The sequence below is a fragment of the Macrotis lagotis genome, chromosome 1 (genome assembly GCF_037893015.1).
Source record: "Macrotis lagotis isolate mMagLag1 chromosome 1, bilby.v1.9.chrom.fasta, whole genome shotgun sequence".
Taxonomy (NCBI): domain Eukaryota; kingdom Metazoa; phylum Chordata; class Mammalia; order Peramelemorphia; family Peramelidae; genus Macrotis; species Macrotis lagotis.
In genome coordinates, this window is record NC_133658.1 from 281,862,620 (window position 1) to 281,880,972 (window position 18,353).

The window sequence follows — 18,353 nt, forward strand, 5'->3', positions numbered from 1 at the left end:
CAATAACCAGTCTTTCTCATCCAAGGGAAGAAAAAGCTCCCTTTTTTCTTTTCCCTGACATGTCTCTTTTACAAAAGCTTTTCTGGTTCAAGCAATGGCTATAACTATTTTATGACAGTAGCAGAAAAATTCCTAGACTTGGGATCTTAATTATAATTCTAACTGGTTATATATCTTTGGGCAAGTCATTTAATCTCCCTGGATCCTCAATATCCTCATCTGTAAAGGGAATAATAATAGTTGTCCTACTAACCTGTTATAGTAATAATTTTAGAAAAAATGAGATAATGAGTATGCAACTGTCTGGGGTTTAGAAGCTTTGAAGGTGTAGAGTTCCAACAACACTGTGAAAACAATCTAGAAAACTTTAAGAAAGCTGACAAATCACAATCAGTAAAATGACCAATCATTATTCCAAAGTACTAGCACTGAAGAATGCTATTCAAAAGAGATGTGATACTCAATATGCAGAATGAAATAGACATATTTTAGAAATGACCAATATGTAAATTTGCTTTTCTTGACCATTCATATTTATTACAAAAGACTTTTGTTTTCTTTATTTCTTTCTCAGTGGGTAGTAGAGAAAAAATAAATACTTGTCAATAGAAAAATTAAATAAAAAAAACTACTCAGGGAGACTGATATTATTACCAAAAATGACAGTTAAGTGAACTGACTTTATAATTAGGATTCTACAGGCAAAGAGGGACTATGTGGAGACTATAACCTATTTAGAGTTCTATGGGAACTAAAAAAGTCATCAAATATTCAATTGGCCAACCTATTTATTAAGTACTTATTACTGTACTGTATTGCTTGACCCTAGCTATAGAAAACAGTGACTAAAACAGTTCCTACTATAAGAAGCTCAAAATCTTGCATTCATTCTTTTATTCTCTTGGAAAACTAATTCATTCACCTTCCACAGTCTGGCTCCCACCTACCTTTTTTTCACAGAATCGTAGAATTCAGTCTTTTTTTTTTTAGGCTTCTTTTGCAAGGCAATGGGGTTAAGTGACTTGCCCAAGGCCACACAGCTAGGTAATTATTAAGTGTCTGAGGCTGGATTTGAACTCAGGTACTCCTGATTCCAGGACCAGTGCTCTATCCACTGTACCACCTAGCTGCCCCAACTGTGCCAACTAGCTGCCCCCAAACTCAGTTTTTTTTTAGAGAATCCCCCCTTCATGAATTCTCTCCCATCCTAGACTCTTTCCCAAATGTGACACTCCATCATTTTGCCTCAGTTCATTCACACAAATCATCCTCCAAGAGGTCTAGAATATACTTCACATCTCAGATCATAGATCTGAAGTTCAGTTCAGGGGATACCTCCTTTCAGGAAACCTTTCCTGATCTTCCTCTCCCAAGTTCTTTGTGCACTCACTCCTGCCTTGATTTTATATGTACTCTTCTTATTTGTATATATACATTGTATTCCATTGTTAACAATAATAATAATGTTTAACAGCTGAAACACAAGTGTTTTTAAGATTTCTTTAACACTGTAGATATATTATTTGACTAGAATGCTAGCAAGGATGACTTGACTTCTGTCTTTATATCTCTCACACATAGCCTTGCACAAGAGTTCCTTGATAAATGTTGAATTGAACTATATATAGCAGTGGAAGACAATGGTAAGTATTCATTCTAGTAACTTCTCCACTGTCTCTGCTGAGCTAAAAGGGATAAAAATTCTGTTGGATTTATATTTCTTGCCATAACTCTGATTAGAGTAAACCAGTTGCATAAAACATCAGTGAATCTAAGACTCATTGCTGGACCAATCGCAAAACTGTTACTGCAAAAGGCAGGGTAGGAAGAGAGAAAAATATGGGGGGAAACCAAAAAACAATCTAATTTGGCAATTTTAAAATATGGGTCCAAACATTTTCTGTGAACAATGTTGAGATGCCAAGAAGTGCTTTGGAATAAATTTTAGAGTAAGCCATTTTTATCTCTACAAAACAAAGCCCTCACATTAAACTAATGGCAATTTCTCCGATTCTAAAAACTAAAGCTCCAATGTGGCAGCACCTACTATTATCCCTACTCCCCCTGTATTATCAGATTACAGTTCTGAACTCAACAAAATTCAGCACAAAAAAATAAAAATATCCCTCACTTCCCGTCTGTAAGGGATTTTAATTTTTATAAGTTCTTGTTAAAGCATCACTTTTGGACATTGATTTTTTTGTGGAACATAAACCTGAACTCACTCCTCCTTTCCTCTCTCACTCTGCCTTTTCTTTCTCCCTCCTCTCTGACTATGTCTCTGTTTCTGTCTCTGTCTCTCTCTCTATCCCTAAAACACACACACACACACACACACACACACACACACAGACAGAGTGTAGCCATCAATAGAACAAATATCACAGGAATAAATGTAATTTTACTGAAGTGCTGTAATACCAAGAAAAATACTGTAGTTTTTTGTCTATTCCATAAGTTAACTACAACCTGGGAGAATGAAGCATGCTTCATTTTTCTGTGCCAATCTACTAAAGAAGGAAAAATGGAATGATATTCCTTGTTCATGTAGAAGGGTTTTCTTGGCAAAAGAGAAGAATTACCTCTTTGGGTGAGATAGGTATATAGGAGATAGTGGCAGAAAACATGTGAATGAAGTGCAATGAGGAAGCTCTCTTCAAATGATGTCCTTAGGGGAGAGATAGTAGGCAACATGTGCTGGTCAGACCAGCTCCCACTACCATCTTCAATACTATTTTCTCTCAGAACCTATTGTAGTGAAAGAACTGCTTCTACTGGTTCTACAGCCAAATATATCAGAGACCCAGAAAAGAAAGTTCCTATTATCAAAGTCTTTGGTGTTGTCAAATGGTTCAAAATCAAGACAGTGATATCAGTGGAAATGACATTTAAGAAGAAGCATTGGGCAGCTAGGTGATGCAGTGGATAAAGCACCAGCCCTGGAGTCAGGAGTATTTGGGTTCAAATTCGGTCTCAGACACTTGATAATTACCTAGCTGTGTGGCCTTGGGCAAGCTACTTAACCCCATTTGCCTTGAAAAAACCTAAAAAAAAAGAAGCATTGCCAACCTGCTTTGCTACTGCATACTGAGTATCATGAAAGCTTTCCACCTGACTTGAATCTAAAGTCTTCTATATGAAATGTCTCCCCCCATTAGAATGTGAGCTCCCCAAGAGCAGAATCTATTTTACTTTTCTATTTATATATCCAGGACTTTGTAGAAAATGTGCTTTACTCATTCATTCAAATAGAAAATTTTGAATTCAATATAATTTTCTTGCCAAATATCAGAACAAAAATTTATTTCTCCTCAGTTATGTGAACAGCAAAAACTAGGAAAAGACCAATATCTTATACCATTAACCAAGATATGATCAAAAGGTTGCTATCATAAGCAAATTAAGGAAATATGGAAAAATTATCTGTCACATCCACAGATAAGAGAAATATTTATGACCAAATGAGATAGAATCACCAAAAATAAAATGAATAATTCTGATTATATGAAATTTAAAAGTTTTTGCACAAAAACAAAGGTAGTCAAAATTAGAAGGAAAGCAGAAAACTGCCAGAAGATCTCATTTCTTAAATATGAAGAAGTTGAGCTCAATTTATAAAATAAGAGCCATTACTTAGTTGATAGTTGATGCACTAATAATTTTCAAAAAGATAATAAAATCAGGGAGGATAGGTGGCATTGTGGATAAAGCACCGGCCTTGGAGTCAGGAGTACCTGGGTTCAAATCCAGTCTCAGACACTTAATAATTGCCTAGCTGTGTGGCCTTGGGCAAGCCACTTAACCCCATTTGCCTTGCCAAAAAAACCTAAAAAAAAAGATAATAAAATCAAAGCTATTCAAAGAATTATAATGGAAAAAATGTTTTAAATCCCTAAATGACTAAAAAATAGAGAGATGCAAATTAAAACAGCTCTGAGCCACGACCTTAGCCATCAGATTGGCTAAGACAACAGAAAAGGAAAATAACAAATGTTGTGAATTGATTCAATCATTGTGGAGTGCCATTTGGAACTATTCACAAAGGATTATAAAACTATGCATACCTATTACATATACTTGTTGTTTTGTTGCTTAGTCCTATAGAATTTTCATGACCCCATATGAGGTTTTCTTGGCAAAGATCCTGTCACAGTTAAGTGTCTGAGGCCAGAATAATTCAAGTCCTTCTGACTGGGGCCACTGTGTGACACTCTATTCACCATGCTACCTATCTGCTCACAATACCATTGCCAGATCTATATTCCAAAGAGATAAAAGAGAAATGAAAAGGATTCATTCCTACAAAAATATAATATCTATTTGTGGTCACAAAGAACTGGCAATTGAGGGGATGCCCATCAATTGGGGAATGACTGAACAAATTGTGGTATATGATGGTGATGAAATATGATTGTACAAGAAATGAAAAAGGGCATGGTTTCAGAAAAATCTAGACTTACATAAACTAATGCAAAGAGAATGAGTAGAACTGGGGAGAATATTATACATAGTAAGCAATATTGTAAGGATAATCAATGTGAAAGACTCAGCTACTCTGATTAATATGATAATCCAAGATAAGGATTCATGATGAAAGATACTATTTATATCCAGAAAAAAAATGATGGATTCAGAATACAGATTGAAGTATTTTCTCTCCATTTTTCCTTGCCTATTTTTTCAATATGGCTGATATGGAAATAAGTTTTGTATGACTTCACATGTAAAATGATATAATTCTCAATGAGTAGAAGGTATGGAGGAAGACAATTTGGGACTCAAAAATTTAAGACTAAATAAATAAATAGATAAATAAACAAGTAAAAATTTTAAAATAGGAGAGATCATTCTTTCCCTAAGATCAAGGATTACACAAGAGCAAATCAGAACTGAAAAGGACCTCAGAGACAATCTAAATAGTAGTGTCAACTAGAAACAGATCCCTTCAGGGATTTGACTTAGTAAAGGGATTTTGACAGAAAACCTCAAATTAACCTTATCTATGTTATATTGCGTTTTTTTTAAATTTTATAAACATTTTCCAAATATATTTTATTCTGGTTTAGACCACTCTGGAGTTTTGCTAGTGGATTCTTGACACTTCTGATCTAGTCCAACCTACTCTTGAGGAAACTGAGTCTCAAAAAGGTTAAGTAACTCAGGACAGCTGGGTGACACAGTAGATAGAGCACTGGCCCTGGTGTTAGGAGGACCTGAGTTCAAATCCAGTCTTAGACACTTGAGAATAACTGTGTGACTCTGGACAAGTCATTTAACCCTAATTGCCATGGCAGAAAAGAAAAGGTTTTAAGTGACCCACTCAAGGTCATATAGGGAACAAGAGATATGATTAGAACATAGGCTTTTGACTCTAAATCTAAATGCATTTTCTCTTGTAGTACACATTGCTAATGCTACCGATTTAAAATACACATACACACATATATACATATTATATATATGCATATATATATATATACATTCCTTAAAGATCTCTGAAATCTCAGATCTTTATTTTGAATATATCTCAGAAAACCTTTTTTTTTCATGTAGACATCATGGGAAGGGAAAAACAGTGTGGGATAGACTGGGATAAGACTAAAGAAACCTCACCTGAAGTATGGGAAGGTCCAGGGTACCTCAACATTACTGATGATCTCAAGATGTCCCAAGTGACATGAAACCTCCATCCCAGTCAGGAACTATTAAGCTGAGAGAATCTATCTTCCAGACAGGCTAGTCCAATACCCTCTTCCCTCCAATAATACTTTCTACAATTATCAGTCCTTCAACCACAAAAGGAGACAAGTATTTGGGGGAAGATAATAGGAAGTCATGGATATGCTACTATGGCAGAGTGGTCTCTGGGACTGGGGGGCTGGAATGAAGGAAAAGAAAAGTGGCCATCAGCCTTCTTAGCATAGTTATCCAAATATGGTTTTTTGGCACTCTCTTGAAAAGAATTAGCCCACCAGATTTTGGTGTCCAGTCTCCCAAGTAACAGTTCTAGTAAGTAGTTAACAGCTCTGGATATTTTTGCATTTCTCTTAGATTCTAGTAGCATGTGTCCATGTACCAAACTTTATATCATTCCCCTGCTACTGATTTTGAGCATTTGCCAGTGAGTGAAATAAGGGTTTAAGGGTTATAAGATACAAGTCATTTCAACAGGACCAGGAATCTTTCTGATACATATTAATTTGTTATTCTTTCATTTTTCAAAGAGGACCAACGACATCATGGAATGATTTCTTAACTTGTGGGTGGATTAGATTTAAGTGAGGCAAAACTGCCCCCAAGAAATTAACCTCACTCTTCCACAGTGAGGAAAGTCAGGACAGCTGGTGATGGCCCAGGCTTCTCTAACTTTCTACCATTCAGGCAATCTGGCCTTTTAACTCTTCCTTAATTATGGCATGGGGTATGCGGGGTGTTCAGGAAGGACTAGAACCTCTGGTATAAGGGCTTGCCTTTTCAGGGCTACTTTTGGCATCCACCTTTCATTCAAATCCCAACTGGAGCTCCAAGAAGCTATAGCATGCATACTGGCCACACCCAATAAAAGGTTTTAGCAAAGAGATTAAACCAGTTGAGGGTAACCAACAGCCCTCAAACCTATGGGTTAGTTTAGGGGATGTCTATTCCAAGCATGTGAAGACTTTTCCCAGAATAACAGGCAGATGAGAACAATTCGTTCTTATGCTCTTGAAAGCTGTTGAAGTAGGTACTGCGGGGTGTATAGAACTTAAGTCAGATACTAAGATACATATTAGCTTATAAATGACTCTAAGGTCTATTTATCCCTAACAATAGTTTTCTACTATTTTAGCTCTAAATGATTTATCTAAATGCTACATTAATTTATTATGTAATAATGACAAAATCCCTAATAATAATAATAATAATAATTGCTATCATTTATATAGTGCTAAGATTTGTGAAAAGTTTTACAAATATCTCATTTATCCTCAGAATTACTCTGGAAGATAGTGCTATTATCTTTTTACAGATGAAGACACTGAGGCAAAAAGTTAATTGACTTTCCCATGACTGAGGTAGGATTTGAATTCAGAACTTCCTAATTCCAGGTCCAGCACTCTATATATTCTGCACCACCTTAGCTAAAGGACTCCATGATTAAAGAATAGATCTTCTTAGTTCTGATCTGGAGAAGGAAAAACAGACCCTCAGAGAAGGTGAATCTTTTCTACAAGGACACAAACAAAGTAAGTCAATCAATAATGGAACTGGGATGAGAACCAAAGTTTTCTGATTCTCAATCTAGTGTTCTTTCTGCCATACCAGGCAATCTTCTTAATATCTTGTGCCATGATTCCTGCCCATGACAATACCCTCAGGACAAGTCTTTTATCCTTATGAACCCTGCCCATGAGCCTAGTATCAAAATGGTGAGAAATGTCAGTCTTCCCCTCATTCTAGACTGATTTATCCCTTCTCTCCCTTCCTGAACAGAGAATTCACAGACTAGCTCAGGTTGAGATGTCAGAATAAGGCAGCAAGAAGGGGAAATACTACTATGGTCTAAGAAAATAGAAAAAAATCTCTTTTCAACATATTTTGACTTGTCAGCTGCCACAGAAAATGCCATTTTATTTTCCCCTCAGAAGTTCTGACATCAATAAAGTTAACATTCTAAATATCAAGGTTAGCTTATCTAAGATTCTTCTAGTCACTTAAGAGTTGGAATAAATGGCATCCAAGGTCCCTTCCTTTAAATCTATGATCCTATAATTATACTGTCTTCTTCTGAAAGCTGAGCTAACTCCTACTCATGTCTCAGATGTTGGTATTGTTGAATAAAGCTCTACTCTGTCTGCCCTAGGAAAAAATCTGGCTACTATTCTCCCAGAGCCTCATAGACTTCAGAAGCTTGTACCTACAAAGCAACTCTATGCATACCACTAACTGCTATTTCTCAGTCTGTTCCTGAGAACTAGGGCAGGGGTTACAAGATATAAGCTATTTCTATGCAAAAAAATGCAGGAGACTTCTGCTTATACCCATTAGTTTATAATTGACTTAGCTGTAAGCATAGATAAACCTTCCCATTGTCTTATATTTAAAAGATACACATATCTGTAATAATCTTAATCTTATCTCTTCCTCTTCACACCAATTCTCCTTTGCCCACTCCAAAGATTCTCTGATTAGGTTTTTCAACCTGAGGAAAATGTCCCACTAAACATTTCCAAATCCAAGTTCCACAGAATCACATCCACCTTTTTTTCAGTGAAAATAAAACTCAAATCAAAGTCAGCAAAACTGAGACAAACACATTAAATTTACTCAAATTAGGGCCCCTCAACCCACAAAGTCCCTGCTGTGAGTGGGACTGGATCCCTATGAAAAATGGCATCATGAAGGCTCCCCAGAAGCCAGACACTAGGGTGTTTCTGATCTCTTGGTCCTGCTAATGGTGGTCAATCATGCTCAGGTCCTGGGCTTCATATTCTTCTGAAGAAAAATGTTCAAAGAAGGGTTTCCCCAGCCAGATTAACAGAGAAGCTGAGACCAGAAATAGTATGACAACCTCATACTTTTTCCCCCACCCCAGGAGTCAGATATTTATAGCTGATTCTTCTGTGGATTTTTCAAGATTGGGGACTAGGGGATAACTAATGAATGCTCTAGTGTTTTCCCTTCCATCTTTGGGAGGCAGTGTGATGCAGTGGAAAAAGTACTAATTTATAGTCTTAGTATCCAAATCCAAATCCTAGTTGTGTCACTTTTTGTCACCCTTGTGAACCTGAGCAAATTCTCAAGTTTCTTCTGTGGTAAAATGAGGGAGTTGAACTTGATTATCATGAAGGTCCAATCTATCTCTATAAATGATCCCACACATATGTTCCCTATGAGTAAGTACAACTCAATGATTATTTATATTCCTTTATATTCCTTTATTGTATATTTGAGTTTGTTATAAAAATTCAATTAACAATTTTATTTTGAATACACCAAAAAAATTATTTGCACAGATTGTTTTGTGAAAAAAAGTGCATACCTTTTACATAAAAAATGTGTGTGTGGGAGGAGTGATACATGAAGTTTGGAAAGCATAAAATTAAGGAGTAAATAGAAAGTCTTGTCCAATCACTTCTCGGCCTTTTGGCTAAGATCAAGTGTAGAAAGTCCTGTCCAATAGAAGGAAAAACTGGCAACCAAGAAAGGAAATGACTTGCTCAGGTGGCTCAAAGTCAATCAGTAATGGATAGAGGCCATCTGATTACTAATCCAAAATTCTTTCAACTTCACATAATGGTCTATATCTTCTGATAATGCCCTTGACACTAATTATTCCTATGGAAATCAGTCAGCCTGGCATTATAATGATGAGAGGTTATGCCTGCCCTAACTCACCCTCATCCCAGGCTGTATTTGACCCATTCCTCTCCTCTTCTCATTCCAACAAAGAACGAACAGCCCCTTCAGACTGAGATATTCAAAACAGGAAAGTATAAAACAGAAAAATGTCAGTTTTCAATATCTATTGACTCTCCAGCTGCCACAAGAAAAATACTATTTTGTTTCTTCCTCAAAGAGTTCTGACAGCAATGAAGCTCAGGGTTTAAGAGCTGGAAAAAACATAAAACTACCAAGGACAAGGGCATGAGATTAATTCCTAAGTACACCACTTTACTTTGATCTGTTATATGGCTAAAGAGACACCTTTAAGCTTGCCCAATCACACAAATGAGTTGAAGAGATTGTGGATGATTCAATACAATACATCCCAGATGCAAAACCACAACTCATCATGCTCTCTCTCTTTCTCTCTTCTCTCTTCTCTCTTCTCTCTTCTCTCTTCTCTCTTCTCTCTTCTCTCTTCTCTCTTCTCTCTTCTCTCTTCTCTCTTCTCTCTTCTCTCTTCTCTCTTCTCTCTTCTCTCTTCTCTCTCTCTCTCTCTCTCTCTCTCTCTCTCTCTCTCTCTCTCTCTCTCTCTCTCTCTCTCCCTCTCTCTCTCTCTCTCTCTCCCTTTTAATGAAGGATGAATTATTATGAATTATTTAGAGTGGTAGTTTTTGTATCTAAGAGGTCACAAAATTTTTAAGTGAACTTCAGGACTCTGTTCCTCTTCTCTTCCAAAACTGTTCCCAGATACACAGGCTTTCTTAGAAACAGTGAATAAAAGCAAGATCCCCAGATGTGATCATAGAGTCTGATCCTGCCTATGTAAGGGGTGCCTTTGAATTTTAGACCAACTGTGGGCTGACATACCTTTTAATGACAGAACCAGGAGGACAGATGATTTTCTTATCTTTTAGTATCATTTTTTCCACTTCAGAATTCTCAGGTAGAGGAAAATCTTTGGAAAGAGAGAAAAGGGAAGTGTGATGTAGCATTGACAGTTTTTTAAAAATTGAGTAAAAATAAAGGAAATCTTTTATGTAGGTAGAGAAGAAGCAAAATGCTCTTCCCAAAACTAAGTTTATTACAAAGTTACTTTTGTGTAAGTCAAATTTATACAGATATGGATTTTTTTCCCTCTAGACCAACTTTGTACCTTCTTATATCCACCATCCATAGCTAGAAGAAAAGCATTAAAGTGGTAAAAAGATGAAGTATTAGAGATTCTAGATTTTAGGCTTTATATGTTCCCCAACTCAGATATGAAAAACTAGCTGTTTCTCTTCAGTATAGAGGGAAGCAGTTAAATTGTTGATAACATGAATGGAATAGAGTAGCAAGAAGACACAGGGTTCTGTAACCATGTGGATTTCCATGTCTTTTATTTACTTTTCCAGAGATAATTACTCTTAAATCTTTTAATAGTAATCATTCATTCCTGACCATTTGGAAGGATAGGTGAATTTTACACATCTTGGGGAATTGAATTTGGGAGGAGGAAGGGAAGCACTATTAGCTTATGTGTACTTATGTATTCAGTTTTAGATAATTAACTTTTTAAATAGTAGAAACAGAATCATAATCGTTATACTTGGTTTTTATCCTTTTCTGTTACTACTTCAGCTACAATATTTATTAGTGGTAAATAACTATTCTGCCCCACTGAAGCAAAACAGGAAGGGGCTTCTGTCTCCTCCTTAGTTCCACAGAATTTATATTGTGGAGTTAGAAAAAACCAATCAGGATAAATAAATGTACTGCTGAGACAGTGTGATTTAATTTTATGCCCTTAACATGTTTGTTTTTGTCAGATGAATTTTATATATGGATTTTCATAATGAATATATTAACTGAATATGATGAAGTACCCACCTGTGTACAGAACAAAAGGGAAATTTTCCTTAGCAAATGAAGGATGACAGAGGAAAAGACATAAGAATTAGTAAAGTTTATTATTTATTTAAGGTAAAAGACTATATATATTCCAAGGAATAGCACATATAATTATAAATTTTCAATATAGTGCTCCAATATAAATGTGTTCTCAGCTATTGTGGGCTTTTATGTCTCTAAAAAGAAAAAAGTCCACAATAGCTTATTCATCCCTTAGGAAAAAAAAATTGTAGTTGTTAATGCTTTTTAAAGGAGAGTCAGATCTGTAGTGTCTTTAAACTTTTGTTAACTTCACATAATGAAACATCTAGATATAAATTGAATCACTATTCCCATTTTTTAAAAGTGATATAAGTAGGGGCAGCTAAGTGGTGCAGTGGATGGGGCACTGGCCCTGGAGTCAGGAGGACCTGAGTTCATATTCAATCTCAGACACATAATACTTAGCTGTATGATCGTGGGCAAGTCACTTAACCCCATTACCTTGCCAAAAAAAACAAAAAATAACAAAAACTGATGTGTCAAAGCATTCTACTGAACTGTGATAAGTACCTTTGGACCTAGGTTTCAGCACCTCTTCACGGGAAGGACTTAGATGCCTGTTCAATCTTGGGCTGCTGCAGGACAACATATCACCAAGTGCAGCAGCTGGACTAAAGATGGTTGGTATCTTTGTTTCCATCTCCACTCCATCTTTTCCAACACATTCTCTGCCACTGAGGGGTTTGATCGCTTCTGCTTTTTGACCTCCAGGAGCTCCCCAGGAAGACAGGTTGGAAAATCGCCCAAGCACAAGAACACAAGATGGTTGTCCTGGGGGGCGCTCCTGAACTAGGGAGGTATCCATACACTTCTTGGAATTGCCATTGAGTGTGCTGCTGCATACTCGGGGGAGGTTCAGCTTCTCAGTAAGCAATTCAATTCTCTCTTTCAACACCTGAGCAGTAGCTGCAAGAATTCGAATCCTGGCCTGATTTTGTTGGAAGGGCCTGGGGTTTTCTTCTTTGCTAAGAGTCACAGAGACCTGAGTCTTCTCCAAGTTTTCAATCTGACTTGACTGAAGATCCAAAGTTGAAGGTAAACAGATGGGGTCCAAGCTTTGCTCTTTCAGTGGCTCAGGGGAGATTCTAGTGGAGACCGATAGGGTGAAGTTACCCTTACTTTCAGAAGCTCCAGTTAAAACTGAAGTTTGAGTACCTTGGGAAGTTCTGTTCAAATACAAGGAGAAAATTATTGAAAAGAAAAACATTCAAAGGATAACCCCACTAATAACAAACAATTCAAACTAATCTAACACTTCAAAATTTTCCAAAGTGCTTTTGTAAACTCTGTCTATCCCAGTTTCCTCAACTATAAAATGGGAATGATAAGAGCACCTACCTCCCAAGGTTGTTTGTTGTAAGGATCAAATAAGATACAGTATTTGTAAAACACATTGTACAGTGCCTGGGACATAGTAGGTGCTATTAATTATAATTATTATTATTATACCCTATTTTCATATAACCTAAATTGAGGTTCCAAATAAATTATGTGACTTGCCCAGGGTCACATAGTACAAATTAAAACCAGTTTTCAAACCCAGGTTTTCTGCATCTAAGTCCAATTTTTTTTGAGACAACCTGTGATTTCACTGCTGAACTGAGGAAACTCCCTCTGCCAAAGCAAATCAACAACTTCCTGGTACCTGGAGGTGTCAAGAAGTAACTTGCTCAGCATCTAGTATGTCCCAGACATCTGAATTGAATCTAGTTCTTTTTGATTACAAAATTAGTTTTCAATTCATTTCACCATTCTGCGCTCTTAATCAGTTCTTCCTTTTTTCCTCAGGACTTGGGACTAGGGATCTGAAATATTATATGATGTCAAACATTAACTGATCTTTGTTATAAGGGAAATATCATTGCATGTGTGCACAAGAGTCAAGGTTGTATTCTTTCTGGAAAAGACTGCTGTGAAATAGCATTATTGAGACTTTTTAACTAAAGGAAGCTTATTAATTAACACTTGAAAACAAAAAGTGAACCTGCAAGAGAAATGCTTTTAGGCTTTAAGATTGTCAGAAATCAGTTAGTCAATAAGCATTGATCAAACACTATGAGCCAAGCATTTTACAAAGCACTGAGGATACAAAGAAAGGAAAAAACTGAAAGTCTCTATTCTCAAGAAATTCATAATCTAATGGTAGCGACAAATAAATATTTGCCAATCCAAAAGAAAACAAAAAAGTTTCCTATTACTGGAGATCCTTCAATCGAGTGTTAGCTTCAAAAAAAGCCAAGATGGCTTCTCTGCAGGATTGTAGAGCAAAGAAAGTCATTTAGAATTTCCTTCAGAAATGAGAAAAGTTGATTTTAAACCCCTTCCCCCATCATCAATCTAGATTGCTGAGGAAGACAGAAGACACTGCTAGACCATGGGAAAGAAAGACCTAGAGAAATGAGCTGTGGCCAAAGCAAAGAGAGAGGTAATTCTGTCTGCAAGGCTGTTACCCTTCAGACTCAAGAGACACCAAATAGCCCAGAATATTTCTTCTCACCCTCTTTGCCTGCTTAATCCCTCTCCATTCTTTAAAGCTCAGTTTCTATCCCATCTCCTCCATGGAATTGCTCCTGATCCTCTAGGTTACACTCCCTCTTGGACCTTTCACTTATATTTGACTTTGTCCCTCACTTATTATACAGTGTTGTACATCATAGTTATTTGTTATTCGTGTCATTCCCTTGTTAAAACCAACAGTTTTATGAGAGCAGGCACGATAGTTTATCTAATCTTTGTATGTCCCACAGTTCTCTGAACACAATAAGAACTCATTATACTCACCTGTCTTGAGACTCTTTGTAACTTGAAAAAGTACACTTTTCATGCTCCAGAGTTATCTCCCTTTGGCATTCCTCGGATTCCTGGTCCTAGGTGGGAAGAATAACCAATAGTTCAAAAAATACACATTTTCTATCAAGTGTATATAGAGCACCAGCCCTGAAGAAAGTGAAGGGCATTATAGGCTTCTGCTTGGGAAAAATATAGAAGAGATACATAGACTCCTTTTTCAAATGGAAGGTTGGCTTGGATCTCAGTTTAAGTGAATACAAGAGGTAAAAATTCTTTCCAACATTCATAGCCTCATTTTCTAAGTATTCAAGATAAAGTACCATTCAAGATGAAGAAGTTCAATAGCCTATGCTTTCAGTACCTCCTACTCTATCCCCATATGCATACATATCACCAGTAGCTAAACTCTATTGACTCAAGTCCCAAGCTCTAACCCAAAAGAAACTTATCAAGGCTTTAAATATTCATCAACGGTAACAGAATAGAACTGCCTGCAAAACAAATGCTTTACTGGGGACAACTACAGACTTTAGTAAGGACCAGAAGTACCACACACAACATGAGTTTTTTGCTAGTTTACAAAAGAAAGAAGAAGCAGGAGGCCAATACCTTCCCTACTTCATGTAGTCACTCTACATCCTATAAGTAATAGGTCTTGAGATTTTTCAGGTTTGGAAGGAACTTCAAGAAGTCATCTTTGACTCAATACCCTTTGCTTTAAAGACCAATCAAAGTCTAAATCACTGACATATACTTGTCCTTCTTTTTGAAGTACAGGGCCAGATTAATAGGCTTTAATTCAGGAGTTTATATATCCAAAGAACTACAGGAAAATCTCCGACTTCATCTCCTATAATAGACAAGAATCACATGGGATAAGACTTAGAAGAATTGGGAACTCTACTAGTGAGAGGATCAATCAATATTAGCAAGATATCATGGATCTTAGAGGCTAGAGGAATACTCAAATTTATATAGTGCTCTATATTTTTACAAAGTATGAGGTCATTTAAATAGCCCTGAACTTGGTTCTATATATCATTAGTCCCTTTTAGGATATGCAGAAACTGAGGACCAGAAAATTGACATGTAGAAGATCATAATTTAAGTATTAGGACCAGGGTTCAAATCTAGGTTGACCAATTCCAAATCCAACACTCTTTCTACCATGCCATGCTCTTAGAGGTAGATTCTATGACCTTGTTAGTACCTCTTCTAATCAATAAATCCTTTTGATCTAACAGCTATTTTCTGCTTTAAAGAAAGGAAAAGAGGGACAGCTAGGTGGCACAGTGGATAGAGCACCAGCCCTGGAGTCAGGAGTACCTGAGTTCAAATCCGACCTCAGACACTTAATAATTACCTAGCTGTGTGGCCTTGTGCAAACAACTTAACCCCACTGCCTTGCCAAAAATCTAAAAACAAAAAAACTTTTGCCTTTAGTTCCAGGGACCATGAACTTTTAAAAAATGTATACTTTGATAATTGTATGTCATCATCATTAGTTTCCTTTGGAACCATATGGTTTTTGTTTTATGCATTTAAAAACATATTTCTGAAACAGCCAGAGGGATCTATTATACACAAAAATGGTTAAGAACTCTTGGTGTAAATAATAATATATTTATTTAATCCTTTACATGCCAACATGATAAATTGATCCCTTAAGAATATATAAAAACTCTAAGTTGTCCTTCTTAGCACTAAACATTACCATACTTTCTCCTGATCCTTTTTCTGACCCAATGACATGCATATTTCAATTGCCAGTGATGCAATTTGTAGTCATGGAGAAGAGTGACTAACTAATCTACTTGAGATTGAGTCTTGGGTTTACTCCCATGAATTTATGTGATCTAATTTAAACCACTAGATAAACAAAGGCAAGATCTCCAGAGGATAAAAGACCAGGGGGGCCAGAACCATCCAGCCAACAAACCTTCCATCTAAATACTTACTTTGGAAAGGTAAGGTTGTTGCACAGAGGCAATGTTCTTGGATGATATTTGTGAACCTCTGGTATTGGTCTTCTTAAAGGATGCTTCTCTTTGCTTCTTATACACCTCCTGCAAATTCTTCTCTCTTGTCTCCAAGGCTTTCTTTAGAGATAGTTTGGCTTCAAGGCACTTTCTCTTTCTTTCAGTTGATTTATGATTCATGAATTCATGAATTTCTGTACTGGAATATGGCCGAGATAGCGCTGTTTCTGTCTTTCTGTGGGTCCCTTGACAGGCATCTTCTTTTGCTGATACTTTCCATGATCCAGAACTATCTGACCTTGAAGAAAAGCTCTTTACTTCTGAGACAGTTTGAAGATTTCTTCTTCTCACTGATGTATTTTGAGGTTTTGAATACCATTCTGATTCACCTGCTTTCTTGGTAGATGTGCCCTTTGGAGACTGGGATCGTGTTCTTTGGTTATCTGGGTCGTCTTCTACATGTGATTGTAGATTTCCCAAAAAATTCATGAAAGATTGGAATGGTTCAGAATTACCAACACCTGAAGATGAAGTTGATGCAGGTTCTGGAGAGTTCTGGGAGTTTACACGATTGCTCATATCTGGGGATGAGGGTGCTATGTGCTCAGATGTTTGAGACTTCTCTGTCAGTGCTGCAAACATAATCAAAATATTAAGGAAGTTGGGTGTTGGGGAAAGATCAAAGGGGGGAGCTTTGGGGGAAAGATAAAGACTGACCACCAAGGAGATGCAATTCAGGGGTACTGGGAAGGGACTTAACCCAATTTATTACCCTTAGCTTTTATCCAGAAGCCATAATGTCAGACATCCCATCATTACAGAATTCCTAAGACTGAAACATTTTCTCCACATCCATTGCCCCATTCTCCCGTCAGTGAGGGTATTGCCTGATAAACTTATTCCCACTGACATATGAATAGAAAAAAGACTTAGAGGAAGCAAAGCACTATAGCAAGAAGAAAGCAGAATCAGAACAATCTTACACATACTGAAATTATTATTATATAGCTGAAAATAATGAAAACAATATTATTTTTTAAATGCACAGAAGAAAAGATCCAAGGAGACAAGGAAACAAAAAGGATAATCTTACAATACTTGCTAATTTTCACTTTTTTAAAAACTCCTCAATTCCTAGTGATTTATAATTTATGTGATTTTTTTTAAAAATTCTGGTTTATATGAATGTTTTTGTTGATGGTTACCTATAAAAATTTAAGAAATATTCCCCCCCAAAAATCCTTTCTACAAAATTTTATATTTGAAAATAATACTTGGAGAGTGCATTGTTTAACCCCAAAGGATTACTTAGTGCATTCTAATTTCAGGTATCACTGATAGGTCAGTCTAAGAGAAATTCTGAGGAAGAGTTGCATACAGGAGACTAATGATTTTCTCTGCTCTGATTCTACTTCTCTAAAGAGACACTCAGTAATGTCTCTCTTCTAGTTTCTCATTCAGTTCTTCCCCTCCCTCCCATACCACACATATACCATCTGACCAGAACTGAAGTAGAAACTTAGGAGAGAATTCCATTTCCAGAGCAGCCCCAAATACCTGACTCCTTTGTGGTGTCTAGGCCTCCTGAAAGGGCCTGATTCTGGAGCTGGAGAAACGTGGGAGGGGGCCCAAGGAGGAGCCTCACAAGCCTCTGTCCCTTTCTCCACGCAGAAACACCAGCCAGCTTAGCATCTTAAAGAAAACACATACAGCCCCTGGATGAAATAGAGCCCCTTTGGAGGGTTGTCCAGGAAGACCTTGATAAGAGTCCCAACTCTACCACATTAATCAGTCATATCACTAAATCAAACTTCACTTTTTTCATCTGGAAAAAATGGCAAGAATATTTCCATTGCTTATCCTGAAGACTTGTTATTTAGAAAGACTGTCATGCTTCATAGTCTAAATGTGAGCCATGAGCTACAGATACATTACAATGGAAAAAAGAACACAGTCCTACATATCAGGAAATCTGGGCTATGCGTCCATTGAGGACCACAGGCAAATTACTTACCTATCTCTCTTGACTGTATCTTCCTCCAAGGTTACATGGAGATACACCACCTCCCCTACTTAGCACACAGAACTGGTTAATAAGAACCAAATATGAAAATGGTTGTGAACATATTTTGGAATTGATATTACACCATACTAAGGCAAGAAATGAGGATAAGGATGGCTTTTCTCCAGAAACCTTCTCTTTTCATCCTTATATCAGCTTACCATGATCTTTATCAAGAAATGAGAAATCCAAGACACAGAAACTGACCAAAATGAACTAGT

At 36.8% G+C, this 18,353-nt stretch overlaps 1 protein-coding gene across 4 annotated transcripts in view; it reads right to left on the reverse strand.

Annotated features, from left to right (window-relative positions):
* CCDC187 (coiled-coil domain containing 187) overlaps positions 1-18,353 on the reverse strand; it is a 130,496-nt gene that overhangs the window by 87,725 nt on the left and 24,418 nt on the right. For 3 of the 4 annotated variants that reach the window (XM_074210687.1, XM_074210686.1, XM_074210689.1), the window contains 5 exons: positions 17,628-17,762; positions 16,050-16,702; positions 14,083-14,168; positions 11,812-12,467; positions 10,237-10,324 (listed from right to left, as the gene is read on the reverse strand). In XM_074210687.1, the coding sequence (XP_074066788.1) occupies positions 10,237-10,324; positions 11,812-12,467; positions 14,083-14,168; positions 16,050-16,702; positions 17,628-17,762 (1,618 nt within the window). The remainder of the gene's footprint in view (positions 1-10,236; positions 10,325-11,811; positions 12,468-14,082; positions 14,169-16,049; positions 16,703-17,627; positions 17,763-18,353) is intronic. The other variant, XM_074210688.1, reaches the window with a different exon arrangement.